At 35.4% G+C, this 14,788-nt stretch overlaps 1 protein-coding gene across 1 annotated transcript; it reads right to left on the bottom strand.

Moving 5' to 3' along the window:
* Positions 1–1,465: 1,465 nt before the first annotated feature.
* Positions 1,466–7,393, bottom strand: LOC107767680 (uncharacterized). The gene is made up of 5 exons (XM_016586761.2): positions 6,331–7,393; positions 5,484–5,627; positions 3,232–5,211; positions 2,521–2,868; positions 1,466–1,981 (listed from the first exon to the last, which is right to left on the bottom strand). The coding sequence occupies exons 1-5, from the start codon at positions 7,229–7,231 to the stop codon at positions 1,929–1,931; spliced, it is 3,426 nt and encodes a 1,141-aa protein (XP_016442247.2). The 5' UTR covers positions 7,232–7,393; the 3' UTR covers positions 1,466–1,928.
* Positions 7,394–14,788: the final 7,395 nt, after the last annotated feature.

A 14,788-nucleotide genomic window follows, 5' to 3' on the forward strand; every position in this document is an offset into this window, starting at 1 on the left:
GTTGAAAAATAGTTGTATAATGTATGAATCGTTGTGTAAAATTTATATTTAAGTTATAAATACTATATCTTTTTACATAAAGTTGTTGATATGTATCAAAATTGTTTTAAGAGAGGATGTTTTGATTGGAATTTCAGAGAGAAAGAAGAACACACCACTTACAAAATATAATATTGTATAAAATTAGTATGAAAATTGTATTTAAGTATTATGATATTGTAGTTGTATTTAATTGGGTAAATATAATATAAGAAAGTTGTAGATAAGTTATAAATAAGTTGTATATTATATATTTAATTGTATAAAATTTATTTTTAGTTTATATGGTATTGTAGATGTATCAAATTTGTACGAAATATATTTTTAATTTGTATGTTGTTGTACCATATAAATTTATCATCTCTCCATATTGCTTACGCTTCAACTGCAACTAATCTCGAGATCATTGATATATATGTCATGTTTGCGATATTCACCACTGTAATTCAGGTTGGGTACATGGCTTTTATTGGGTCCTTCCCATTCAACTCTTTCTCTTTGGGTACTCTCTTGTATTTGCACAACAGGCCTTGCTGTTTGTCTCCGAATCCAAGTAAACAAAGACAAAAAAAAGGAATTCAAAGATTTGCCACCAGAACGTGCTTATGCAAAAAGAATAAAAAAAAAAGGGAAAATCTGCAGTTTAGTGTTTCATTTGGTGATAATAAATTTTCTTGGACAGATTGACGTTCCTAATCTCGAGAGAATGTTGCTTACCCAAATACTGTTGCATGTAAGGATGCTGTTAAGGCAATGAATGAGGGAATTACCAGCACTTTCGCCAAAAAAAAAAAAAAGGATTATATACGGCGAGAGCGGCGGATAATAGGGAAAGAGGAGAGGAGAGAAAATAGAAAAAAAATGTAACTAAATCCCCTAATTTAAGGCATTAATAATAGATTGTATATAATTTGAAAGTAATTCTTGTTTAGGGCGGGTAATATACAAAATTAAGACAATTTTGGTAAATAAGTTTCAAATATTGTATAGGAAGAAAAACATATCGTGCGTAATCACAACTTCAAGCTTCGGCTCCCTTATGTTTTCTTTCTGTTAAGGTACAACACTTCCCTAATTCTGCATGAACGTGAAATGCTTCATGCATCAGGCTATTCTTTTTTCTTTTTCCTTATGCCATTAGGCTTTCTAAGTGTAGTTTTTCCTTAATGAAGATTACGGAAGTATGTTTGATCTATCATTTTCATAGTATGGCTACGATTTTCATTTCCGATTTTTATTTTTATTTTCGTTAGACAAGAAAAAAGTACTTCTCAACGGAGATAGTTCGCCCACAACCCCCACTTCAAGTCTTAACATGGTTGAGTGATAATTCGGTATATTTAAACAGAACTGAAATTATTGAACGTGAATATTCTTACAAAGGACCATGATAAATTGAAAACAAACAACAGTACCAAACGTACCCTTGACGTTAAAAAGGACAAAGAACATAATGAGACAATCATTAAGCCTTTGAATTTTGATTCACCAAGTATAACTGCGGGACAATTTTAGTATGTACATTACTACCTTTACTTGAGTCTAGCCGTGGCAAAACCAGAATTTTTACTAAAGAGGCCGAAAATATAAAAAAGTAAATATACGAAAAAATCAAAGGGATTAAGCATCTACTTTATATACATAAAAAATAATTTTGAACTTACATATACAGGTGATATTTTAGCGAAGAGATTTCCAATGAACCCCTTGCGCCCCCCATGCTACGCCCCTGGTTCAGCTATACGTTGGTGAGCTATGTTTTGTCATTTCTTCCACAGAGTTGATATTTCTTTCCTCCTTTTATTGATAGGCTTTTGCAAACTCGAAGCCCTTAATAAATATGAGGCTCTCCATATAATAGAGAACTGAATCAATCCAACTTATTCCCATTATCCTCTTCTGTTTTGCTTTGGGTTGAGCAAGAATGGCATGTTTGGAGCATCTTGAACAAGGGAAAATATTTGTATGAGAAACAAGTACAAAAAACCAACAACAACAACAAACCAATGTAATTTCATAAGTGGGGTTCGGGGAGGGTAATGTGTACACAGAATTTACCTCCACCTTGAAGGTGGGGTCCGGGGAGGGTAATGTGTACGCAGACCTTACCTCCACCTTGAAGGTGGGGTCCGGGGAGGGTAATGTGTACGCAGACCTTACCTCCACCTTGAAGGTGGGGTCCGGGGAGGGTAATGTGTACGCAGACCTTACCTCCACCTTGAAGGTGGGGTCCGGGGAGGGTAATGTGTACGCAGACCTTACCTCCACCTTGAAGGTGGGGTCCGGGGAAGGTAATGTGTACGCAGACCTTACCCCTACCTTGAAGGTACAGAGACTGTTTCCGATACACAAACAAGTACAGAAAACCAATCGATAATTTTATATATGGTATAGACAAGGGAATATCATTTCTATTCATTGATAAGGAAATAATTTCTCTACGACTACTTCATAATATTGTTTAAAAAGTTGGATACTTACCATCACATTCGCGAAGAAGTTCAAGTTTGATCTTCTTGATATTTGCCAGGACATCTTTCATGTTCAACCTCTCATTAGGTAATTCCGCTGTACAATTCAATGCCAACTCCAATATAGCAGAAACACGATGCAACTGTTTCTTAAAACCAATCTTTTCAGATTCCAATAAACTGACATCAATAATATCCTCTGGCGCTACAGGTAGTGAATTACATACCCAACTCCTCATGCTCAAGTTTTCTTGAAACATTTCATCGTATGGATTTTTTCTTGTGAAAGTTTCCATAAGCATAATGCCATAGCTATACACATCACAGCTTGTAGAAACTAACCCTGCTGATCCATACTCTAAACAAACATTAATAGAGTAATTAGTTTCTTGACAGGCCGAATAAACAAGCAAAAAATATATCTGATGGGATCATATAAAAAATACTTGAAACTACTTTGAGTAGATAAAGATAAAGTAAAACAAAGAAGGTTCAACAGGAATGAATCAAGAGTAAGGCAATTAAACTGAAACTATATACTATAACTGCAAGTTTCTTTTCCTTTATAATCGTTATATATGCATGAATATAGGTTTGATATTGCTGTATTTTGATGTTTTCAATACCATTTTCCATGCAAAATCTGCGATAGATTAAATTAGAACCAGAAAAATATTATTAAAGCACTTAATATTTGATAAAAGGACAAAAAGAAAGTTACCTGGTGCAATGTAACCCATTGTAGCAAGTGTTTCAGTATGAACAGTAGATTCCCCTTCACCTAATAATTTTGCCAGGCCAAAATCACTCACATGTCCAACTAAACTTTTGTCTAGCAAGACATTACTAGGCTTCAAGTCGCAATGTACAACAACTGTTGGGCAACCATGGTGGAGATATTCCAAAGCAGATGCCACATCAATCATTATGTCTAATCTTTGGATTATGTCCAAGAAGTAATCATCAGAATGTAACCATTTCCCCAGGCTGCCATTGGGCATGTACTCTAGTAGTAATGCTCTAAATTCCATGTTGGAACAACTGCTGATAACTTTGGTAAGATTTCTATGGCGAAGGTTGCGCAAAACTCCACATTCAAGATCAAAACTCTTGAATGCAACTTCAGATTGTAAGGTAAACACTTTGATGGCCAAAACCATCCCATTTGAAAACATGCCCTTGTAAACAGAGCCAAAACCTCCACGGCCTAGCAAGTTGCATTGGTCGAACCCTTGAGTTGCCCTTTCAATTTCAATATATGAAATCCTGGTTGGTGTTGTTGTTGCAGGTAAAGATTCGACTTGAGTTGGAACATTTCTGTTCCCACGTCTCTTTACCATGAACAGAATAATTGAACCTAATCCCATCAACGAAACTGCCAATGGGATAAGTACAATCAGAAGAACTTTGTTTCTCCGCGATTGATGAAGGGACCTATCCTTACAAGGTAAGAAAAGGAAACCACCACATAACTTTTCATTTCCCATAAAAGATTGAGAGGTGAAATTGACAAATGGTCCTTTACTTGGGATTTCACCTTCTAATCTATTGAGTGATACATTGAAATGCTTTAGATATTGAAGTGCCTCTAATGATTTTGGAATCATACCTGAAAGATAGTTACTGGATAGATTCACCGATTCCAAACTTAACATTTTTCCAAGTGACTCAGGAATAAATCCTTGTAACTCATTATAAGCCACAGAAAGATAAAGTAGCTTCTGCAAGTCCCCCACTGTGCTCGGAAAACTTCCTGAAAGGTGATTCCTTGACAAATCTAAGAATGTTATGGCATTCAAATTTCCGAAATCTGGAGGTAAAGAACCAACCAAAGAATTATTCGACAAGTCAAGCTCCACAAGATCTTTGAGGCTCCATAAACTCATAGGTATCTTAGTGAGCCTATTTGAATTTAGATAAATATTTCTCAAAGAGGTAACGTTACCAATGCAATACGGTATCGGACCCGAAATTTGATTATATGACAAAGATACCATGCCCAACACCGGCAAATTGCAGAGGCATTCTGGCAAGGGTCCAATTAATCTATTCTGGTGAAGATATAACCTTTGAAGATTGTGTAAATCACAGAATGTGCTTGGCACTGATCCAGTCAAGTCATTGTCGAATAGGTACAAATCGGTTAAGTTACTTAAATTCCCAATTCCTAATGGTAACTGGCCACTAATTTCAGAATGACGTAAATCAAATAGTTCAAGAGAAGTGGAGAGATTGCCAATGGACTCTGAAAGAACACCATTAAGAGGATTATCCGACAAATCTATCTCTCTCAAAGATCTGCAGTTTGCCAAGGAAGCAAAGATACTTAGTTGTGGAAATGTTAAGTTATTACGGAACAAGCGCAAACGTTCAAGCTGTCTCAAATCCCCTAACGAGTTAGGAATTCCGCCGCTGAATCTGTTATCATCAAGTATTAATTCCTTTAGATTTGAAGAATTGAACAATGAGTTGGGTATAACTCCACCAATGTTGTTTTCACCAAGATGCAAATACTGTAGAGTCGTTGGCCAGTAGCCTAAAGCAGATGGAAGACTACCTGACAAGTTATTGTAGGAAAGTGCCATCCCTCTTAGCGTAGAAATATTGAAGAGCTCTTCCGGTAAGGAACCACTTAATTTATTGAATTGCAAGTAAAGTAACTCCAATTTGTGAAGATTCCCAATCTCTCTAGGTATAACACCTGCTACATTATACATAGAAAAAGGATCCAAGTTAATGCAATTGTTTCTAATTTTGTTCTAACTTCCATGAAACAATTCAGAAAGAGTATATCTGGATTGAGGCTATCTAATTACGCAAGTTTATCAACGTTGCATCAATATGTAGATAATGATATATAATTTATAGGTCGAATATAACAACTACTATGGACTTCATATATCAATAATCAACAACTTCCATATGCAAGACTAGACTGGATTACCAAACAAGAATGATTTGCTTGAAAATTACCTGATAAATTGTTGGTGTTGAAATTAAGTAACAATAGTGATGACATGTTGAATATGGTGCGCGGTATTGAACCCACTATGTGGTTGTTCTCAAGTTGCAATTTCTGCAATTTTCGTAAATTTCCAATCGTCTCTGGAATTATGCCTGCAAATTAATTTGTGAATTAGAGAACACTGCACACCTTTATGGCACCAACTTGCAGACCTTTTGTTTACTTATTGTAATTATGGCCAATATTTTGGCTAATGGAGTCATCTCACATAAGCACAAGTATCTTTGCAAAGTATAGACTTTGTTGGCAATATTCTTTGGGACCCAAAAATATTGCATTATGTGGTGGACATTATTTGCACAAGTTGTATCTCTTCTTTTACACCTAAGAGGCCAAGACTTTTTTGCCTATAAAAGGGAAGGCAATTAGTTCATTTTATACACACCAACAAGACTTGAGTCTTCATTTCTTTATTTCTTCCTTTCCTCCTTTATTAAGAGTGTTTTGTATGACAGTTAGTGTTGGGAAGCACTTGTGTGAACCCTTTCTTTGGAGTGATCTTGTGAGGTTATTCTCTTAGGGTATTTGGGATTAATTAGAGTATTTACTCTAATTTTTGTACTCTTATTGTTATAGTGAAATTGCTCCTCTCCGCTTGTGGACGTAGGTCACACTGACTGAACCACGTTAAATTGACGTCTTCTTTATCTGCTTTAATTGCCGTTATTGTCAACTTCCATTGTCTTTGTTATTGTCATTATACCGTTGTTTGGCTAAATTTCGCACTACCCATGTTCCCGATCCTAACACTTATGCTATTGGCCAAAGCATGCTCAAGGAAAAATGATAATTTACCTTCTAAGTTGTTTCCCCCAAGGCTTAATATCTCAAGCATTTCCAACTTTCCAAGTTCCGGTGGAATGGTCCCGCTGAGCTTATTATAGGACAAAGCCAAGTCATACAGTTCTGAGCAATTAGATAAACCTGCTGGAATGTGACCACTCAATTGGTTGGAAATTATTGAAATGCTTTTGATTCTTTGAAGACGGCTGCAGATATCTACAGGAAGACTTCCTGATAATTGATTATATGTGAGAGCTAAAGTCTCCAAGGAAGAGATGTTCAAAATGGAGAAGGGGATAGAGCCAGTAAGTTGGTTACTGACTAAAACCAACTCTTTAAGATTTTGAAGGTGGCCAATCTCTTTGGGAATATTGCCTTGAAGATGATTGTATCTAGCACTGAGAGTTTCTAACTTGGATAGGTTAGAAATAGAAGGAGGTATATGAGTGAAAGCATTGTTATCAAGAATTAACATCTTAAGCTCAGAAAATAAACCAAACCACATTGGAATTTCTCCGCTAAAATTATTGTATCCGAGATCAATTGCCCTTAATCGACGTAAACGAGACAAATCTTGAGGAAAGTCTCCGTGGAAATTATTTTTGCTCACATCGAGAGAAACGAGAAAGGAGAGGTTTCCCAACTGTGGCGAAATGGTTCCATGAATGTTCATGTTGGATACATTTAATGCAGTCACCCTATGGTGGCGAGAGCCACAGCTGATTCCAATCCAATTACAAACTGAAGCTTGAGAAGACCAATTTTGAGTGAAGGGATGAGAAGAGTTTAGAGCAAAGCTTGCTTTCAAGGCAAGAAGAGCTGATTGATCTGTGGTTATGTTTGTGGCCATGCATGCCACTAAAAAATAGAGTTCGAAGACTACCGAAAGAACAAAAGAGTAGGATTTCTCCATGAATACAGATAATTTGTAGTGTTAGAACTACAGCTAAACTAAGGAATAAAGCGTTCATCTATAAGTAGGGACAAGAAGTTGCTAATGAAATGTGGGAGGCAGGTGGGGAAAAGCAGTGCGAGGATAAAAACATAAACTTGACTTCACTAAGTCTATTTTACATGAATTAAAACATAAATGAATCCATCATTAGTTGTTTTATAAACAAAACAGAGCTGTCAAACCACAAAGACAATCTCTCACAATAATCCAAAAATCAATTTTTCCAAATACCACATTCAAACACTCACAAAGGACAAAAAGATAAAACAAACTCTAATTCAAGCTGCTTTCTAGTCCAAACACTTTGCAATGTTTCTTGGCCGGCTGTTGAAATTGATATCCACATGATTGCAGTATTAATATTATACTAGACATTCTTTAATTAATTTCAACTTTAATACTCGTCTTACGCGTTGAATTTATTGCATGTGCAACCCCTCTTCCTCTTCTGCTATGCCCTATAACCTTTTCTACTCAATTTTATATCTATGTATACAACAAGCAAGCTTTCTATAGTTTCCTGTTTTCTTTTTAATTGTTGAATATCTTATTATATTTTATATTGGTAAAGTGTGGTCCAATTTGAATACACCTCGAACAATGCACCAGATTTTGTTCAATCCACAAAGACAACATGTTGGTAAAATAGTTTTATCCAACAAAGTTGTAGCAGATAACTTGTAAATTTTTATGTTATTACTCCCGTATCTCATCTAGTTAACTGAGAAACAGTGACATTTTCTATGAAGGTGGGCATCCAGGAGTCAGAGGTTTGGTATTTAACAGAGTCCTACTAGGAAAGCAGAATTTCTTTTAAACTGCCTTCTTCATAACAGAAGCCAGTTAAGAAGAAAGAGTTGAGTAAATTAAATTTGGTTCACTATAAACTGCACAAAGGTTGCGCAACCACAAACAGCTATATCATAGAAAGAGATACTTCTGATGAGCAAGAAGATCCTGGTTGTAACAGTTTAGCAGATAAATACTCTATATTTCACGAAACATGATAAACTGGAAACAAACAACAGTATCCAAAAGTACCATTGAGATTGAAACGGACAAGGAACTATATCATCCTTTCAATATTAATCAAGTCATCTTCTCATAAGAAATAGCATCATTCATTTTCAGACCTTGCTCATCATTAGATTCTCTAAACAGCTCCTATGAAGGTGGAGGGCAAAGGAGTTACGGCTATGGTGGTTAACAGAGCCTTTTTTTCTTTTTTCTCTTGACAGAAAGATCGGAGCGACAAAGGGCTGAATCTCAATGGAGCTAACAGAGCCCTATTGGGAAAATAGCAAGGTAATATTTCACAAATATGGTTTTTGTATAGAGGATGGAGGACCAATCTGATTACTTAGGTATACATAGTTACTCTACTGATGATAGTGAAATAATGAAAAGCAATTTCAAATATAAGGTTTGAAGTAGGTAATGGGACTGTAGTTTCTGGACTCAACCTGACATTGCCTTTCTGGTGAGCATTGACAGTCAGATTTCGATGGGACACACTGCTCCAAAAAAAACCTTAAAAACAAGCTTACAAGATCAGAAAATTTTCAGATTAGTTGATATAAAAAATAATATGCGAAGGAGAATATTTTGACAATTCCACATGATGGTGAAAACTGAAAAGAGAATTTTGGCATAAGAAACAGGGGCGGACCAAGACTTTACACCAAGTAAGCTAAAAAAAAAAGACAATGATGTGGTGCTAATGGAGTTCCAACATAGGACCTCATACAAATCTTGGACCTCTTTGACTATTACCTTTGACACATTCCTTATTTCAAGAGGATTCAAACGAATATATAGTGTCTGTGTGTATATCGACAATCTTTTGATTTTAAAATGTAATTTACCTATATATAAACATTGAGTTTACGATGAAGGGGGTTCAATCCATTCCAGATTAAAAGTTAGTGAAGAAAAAACACTTACGATGAGCAAGAAGACCTTGTGCACCTTTATCCAAACTATCTATATTCCTCAGTTGTTGAGTTATTTCTTGTCCAATATAAAAATAGGTTCAATTATGTTTAAACTTATGATTAACTGCAAATAAGAATTTATCGTTCATCAGAAGTGAAGATCTAAATTTTAAAAAAAATAATCAGAACCGAGCTTCTTAGCGCCTATTGTTGTCAAAGGCTTATTTGAGGTGCCCTTAAGAGCTAAGTGCATGATTAATTTAAACCAAGCAGAAGTTCCTAAAAGTAGCATCAGGATAAACAAAAAGAAAAGGACATTGTTAGACCTGTTGTTACTAGGGTCTATAACCGCAGAAAGAAGGGTGAAAGTAGGGCTTAAATGTAACTGTTTTATTTATTTATTATTATGTATATGTATTGGTAGTAGTTACGTAGCAGTTAACTAGCAGTTCAGGCAGTTACTTTGTGTTATATTATATTAGGAAGAAGGGAAGACAGGCAGTTTATTCTGTAATATTTTCTCTGGAAGATTTGGAGGTTAAGGTTCCTCAAAATACCTTGGTTGTTAGGTGTATTAATGTTCTAATTGCTGTTTGTTTCTCTGTAGAACTTTTTCTATTTGTTGGTGGCAATTAAGAATAGTTGAAGTGTTGTTCTGTATTGCAAATTCACTGACTACAGTTAGGAAAAATTCTGGTTTCCTAACAGACATCGATGCACCAAACAGGTATGCAGAAAACATAAGATCTCACCATGTAGGAGGTAGCCTCATTTATCACTTCATCAACTGGTCGATCAGCTAAAGAGATCTGTAAAGTTTGGGGCTGTCCGGAAGAGCATGTCACTTCCCTGTGTTGGAAGCTTTGAGCTGCAGAAGAGCATGATGTTTCCAATTGTTGATCAGGAATTTTTTGGGAAGTTTCAGCTTCAAATGAAACCATATTATCTCTTTGACGAAAATCAAGCCGTCTTCTCTTAACAGAAGCATCCTCCGATTCCTGGCATTGGTCATCACTAGATTCTCTCAACAGGTCAGAACTCGGAGACTTCACACCACGTTGGACCGCGATGGTTGATTGATCTATCTGTTGAATTTTATTCTCATACACCAGAAGAAGTCCCCATTTTGTTGCAATGCCTGGGTCTATAGATGCCTCAAATAAGCAATAGTCATTTGGCTTCTTCCCCTTTTCACTATCAGAAGTATGCCATAGTGCTACAAAAGGTATGTAGCTAAAGCAAATGGCGTATTTACTACTATGAGAGAAAAATGTTTGGCAAGCAACAATCAAACATTTTTTCTGGAGTACAACTTGTTCTTGCCTGTCATATCTTTGCACTAACTAAGCTGTATCCTTAGTACAACCGAACCAGTGACTTCCTCTTCGTGATTTAGTATCCAAAGGTTTCTGGTTCTGAGCAGTATCTAATGGGACACGAAAGCATATAACAAATCCTTTGAATTTACTCTCATACCAACATGGATCAAGTGGAATGGAGAATCTTTTTGTATGCTCTTTTCGATAATGATTGAACCCGTTCCATCTTATATATCCATTGATGACAAGACTTTCAGCGAAAATTCTGTTAGTAGAAACAATATAATTAATACTTTCAACATTAGTATTAATTTGACTTATACCTTCACCAAGGAGATCGTGAATAATCACTTGCAATTTTTGGACTTGGGTAATAACAGACTTGCTATCTACCATTTTATAGTCCAAAAATTTAGCGACAACGAATTTCTTTAACCCGGCATCTTCCGTTTTGTATTTCCTTTCAAGCGCTATCCACAGTTATTTTGACGTCTCCATATTACTATAGACGTTATACAGATTGTCCTCTAGTCCACTAAGAATATAATTCTTGCATAGAAAATCAGAATGCTTCCACGACTTAGTCACGAGAAAGCGTTCATTTTCTAGAGTTTCGTCGGGCAGAACAGGAACATCTTCCGTAATGAACTTCTGCAGACTTAAAGTCGTCAAGTAGAAGAACATCTTCTGCTGCCAGCGCTTGAAGTCAATCCCGAAAAATTTTCCGATTTTTTCTGCCGGTGCTAGTGCCGGTGTTGTTCGGCTTGTCGATGCGTTGGTAGTTACCATAGGAACAGTCTGGTTCCCGTTGTCATTCGTCATTTCTGTAAAAGAATGACACAAACGAACGTTAAAATCACGTAAATTTTAATCTCCACTGGAGTAGAAAACCACACAGGTTTTATTCTCCAAAAATAGTGAATATAACACAAATACAGAAAATATTAAATTCCTTAAGCTTGTTATCTATCTGTATTTATAAAATAATTACGGAGAAGATAAAATAACATAAATGTAAAAGAAACAAAATTTAATCCGAGCCCACTGAATTCATAGTGTTTCCTTAAGGAATTTAATCCCCTCCTAGTACCCAAGGTTGTGGATTATTTTCTCCCAGGATAGAACGAATTACACACTGGTGTAGCGATACTTCAAACACCAATGTTTCAGCGAACACAAAGATTGGTAGCAAATCACACTTACTGATGCTTTGTTTGTAGTTAAAACAATGCGAAAAAAAGGAGGAGAAATCAGAAATTCGTATGGAAAATCTGAGAGAATGGACTGGTATTTATAGCCAATGTTGAGCTCAATCTGAAGAGGTGCAACTCTTCAAATCCCCGTTTACAAAAACCGGATATTTAATAAAAATTCTGTTAATATTTACTATTAACAAATAAATTTGGTCCAAAAAATTAATCAATCAATTGACCGAAGCCGAAGCCGAAGCCGAAGCCGAAGCCGAGCGACGACGACGGCGCGAGGCTTGCCTTCTTCTTAACTCTTTAAGAGCTATAAGAAGTGCAATTGTATATATGCCCATCAAAATCTTTTCTTCTTCCAATATGGGACAATATCCCTTTGTCAAGAAGGGAAACTCAAATATTTTCAATTTTCCTCCATTTCCCATTCACCCTCTTTTAAGCTACATTTAAGCTTAAAAAACCCAACAGGCATGTCATCCTATCTAAATGTACTCTTCGACTATCAATTCTACCGTAGCGCGTTTCTATTGGCATAATATATTGCATGTAAGTCTATTTTGTGTCTTTTCATAGGGACGAGAAAAAGGTGCACCACCCGTATAGCAAAATTAAAGATAATAAAATGCTGGGTGTACGAATAAAGTCCTACATGAAAAGTAGAAAAAAATTATCTGCTTATAATGTGTTGGATACCCTTAATGATGTGAGGCTTTTTAGGGGAAAAACATGTAAGTTTGATGCAAAGCGGACAATATCACAGTATATTAAGAGTATATTTGGGTATTTTAGCCCAACAATTGGTATTATAGCCAATAATTTGGCGGGACGATTATGGAGATGCGGAATGTGGCGTATGAGTGGTGCAAGATCAAAAAGGGCAAAAATTCAAGAAATTCAAAAAGTCCAAGAATCCATTCAAGATTATGATTCTTTTCCATAAAGATTAGGATTTCTTATTTTCGTTTCCTAGTAATTTGATTCTTATTTTAGTAGGATTATATTTGTAGCTCTAGTCAACTAGGATTGTTAGTTGATATCATATTTTTACTAGAATTCTTTTTCCTATTTTAGTTAGAATAGGTTTTGCTTAATTTTATTCTTATTTTAGTTTAATTAGGTTTAGTTTTTCTTAATATCATCAATTTTACTCTATGTACAGCCTATTTAAAGAGCTCTATATGCTGAAAATAAACATTGATGATTAATTTTTATAAGTTTTTGCTTCAAAAATGTGATTTATCTTTTATTTCGTTCTTCTTCCTTTATTTAACACTTTGTACAATCTTACGGGATTGAGGAACACGTGGATAAGGTTCTTTTCACCTTACATTCTTCTCACGTGAGTTTGAAGAACACTTTCGCTAGTTGTGAAAAACTTTAGCGGGTGCTTTTGTTTTTCTCTCTTTTGTACTTGAGAGATGCAAAACTTGAAACGTACATCAATTTGGTATCAGAGTATAGGTTTCGCTTCGAATTCTTGATTTGCTATCTTTTTCATCGTGTCGGCAGACAATAAAATAGCAAGTTCGGGATCCTCTTCAATGGATCTTAAACTAAAAATTCAAAATTAAGAACTATTTCTTGAACGAGACAATGAAGAAATTAAGGTGCAGCTAGATAGCTTGACGGAATCAATAGGGCATCTGACGAATTGGTTGAAGGTTTGGTGCTTCAAAATCAGGTATCAAATTTGCCACAACACCTACAAAACTGCTTCTGGTGTATTTTTCTCAAAAGTACTTTTGGAGAAAAGTAACTCATCTCCAAAAGTATTTTTTCTGCTTCTCCAAAACTGCTTCTACTTCTATTCAAAAATACTTTTTTTCCTCTAAAAACTTGGCCAAACACTTCAACTTTAGGGGAAAAAAGCACTTTAAAAAAAAAAAAGTGTTTCTGGCTTGGAGAAACTTGGCCAAACAGGTTATTAGTTTCATGCAGTTCTAACACCAATAACTTCATATCGCCGGTTGAAGTTTGAGAGTCAATATAGAAAGGTTGCATGGACAAGGTTTAATAAAAAGATAAAATTTAGAAAGTAGGATTTATTTAGATCAAATGCTAAATTTTCTTACAACATGGAGAAGCTCTATGATAAGCTAGCAAAATATAACTTGAAACCGGGTGAGCATTGAGTCCTCATTCTTTGCTATAGCATATCTTGTGCCATCTATGGAAGTTGTTAGACTCGAGGACAAATTTTTTTCAACAAGGGGAGAATGATGCAAGATCAAGAATGCCAAGAATCCAAGAGATTTAAGAAGTCCAAGAATCCATTCAAGGTTATGATTCTTTTCCATAAAGATTATGATTTCCTATATCTCACTTCCTAGTAATTTGGTTCTTGTTGTAGTAGGATTATATTTTTAGTTCTAGTCAAACTAGGATTGTTAGTTGCTATCGCAATCTTACTAGATTCTTTTTTCCTAATTTAGTTAGGATAGATTTTTCTTAACTTTATTCTTATTCTAGTTTAATTAGGATTAATTTTCCTTAATCTCATCAATTTTACTCATTGTAAGGCATTTTAATAGCTCTATATGCTAAAAATAAATATCAATGATTAGTTTTTCAAGATCTTGCTTAAAAACATAATTTATCTTTTATTTCGTTCTTCTTCCTTTATTCAATACTTCGGGCAATCTTGCGGGATTGAGGAATGAGTGTGTAAGGTCCTTTTTATCTTACATTGTTCTCACGTGAGTTTGAAAAATAAGTTTTGCTAGTTTTGTGAAAAACTTTAGCGTGGTGCTTTGTTTTTCTCTTTTCTTTGTGCTTGAGAGGTGCAAAACCTTGAAGACAAACTCTCCCAATGATTCAAAAATCAATATTTCCAAGTATCCTATTTGACCAAACGTCTGTTAGCTTGGGGCGTTTGGCCAGGAAGGTATAACGTATGGAAGACATGCGAAATACCTAGTTTGGTTCTTCCTTTTTTTTCCACGTTATTTTGGTTCTTCTTGTTGCATTTTGCGTTACTTTGGTTCCGGACTCCACGTTAGTCGTTAGTGAACATTTGTGTTAAGCGGAATTCTATCTTTCTACTTTATATTTATCTGT

Source organism: Nicotiana tabacum, chromosome 19, assembly GCF_000715075.1.
Source record: "Nicotiana tabacum cultivar K326 chromosome 19, ASM71507v2, whole genome shotgun sequence".
Classification (NCBI taxonomy): domain Eukaryota; kingdom Viridiplantae; phylum Streptophyta; class Magnoliopsida; order Solanales; family Solanaceae; genus Nicotiana; species Nicotiana tabacum.

Bases quoted from the DNA above. Each gene is read 5' to 3' on its own strand.
- LOC107767680 (XM_016586761.2), bottom strand. From the start codon at position 7,231: ATGGAGAAATCCTACTCTTTTGTTCTTTCGGTAGTCTTCGAACTCTAT. The intron at 5,628-6,330 runs GTAAATTATCAT...ATTAATTTGCAG, and splicing joins TGGGGGAAACAACTTAGAAG to GCATAATTCCAGAGACGATT. The intron at 2,869-3,231 runs GTAACTTTCTTT...ATGTTTGTTTAG, and splicing joins AATGGGTTACATTGCACCAG to AGTATGGATCAGCAGGGTTA.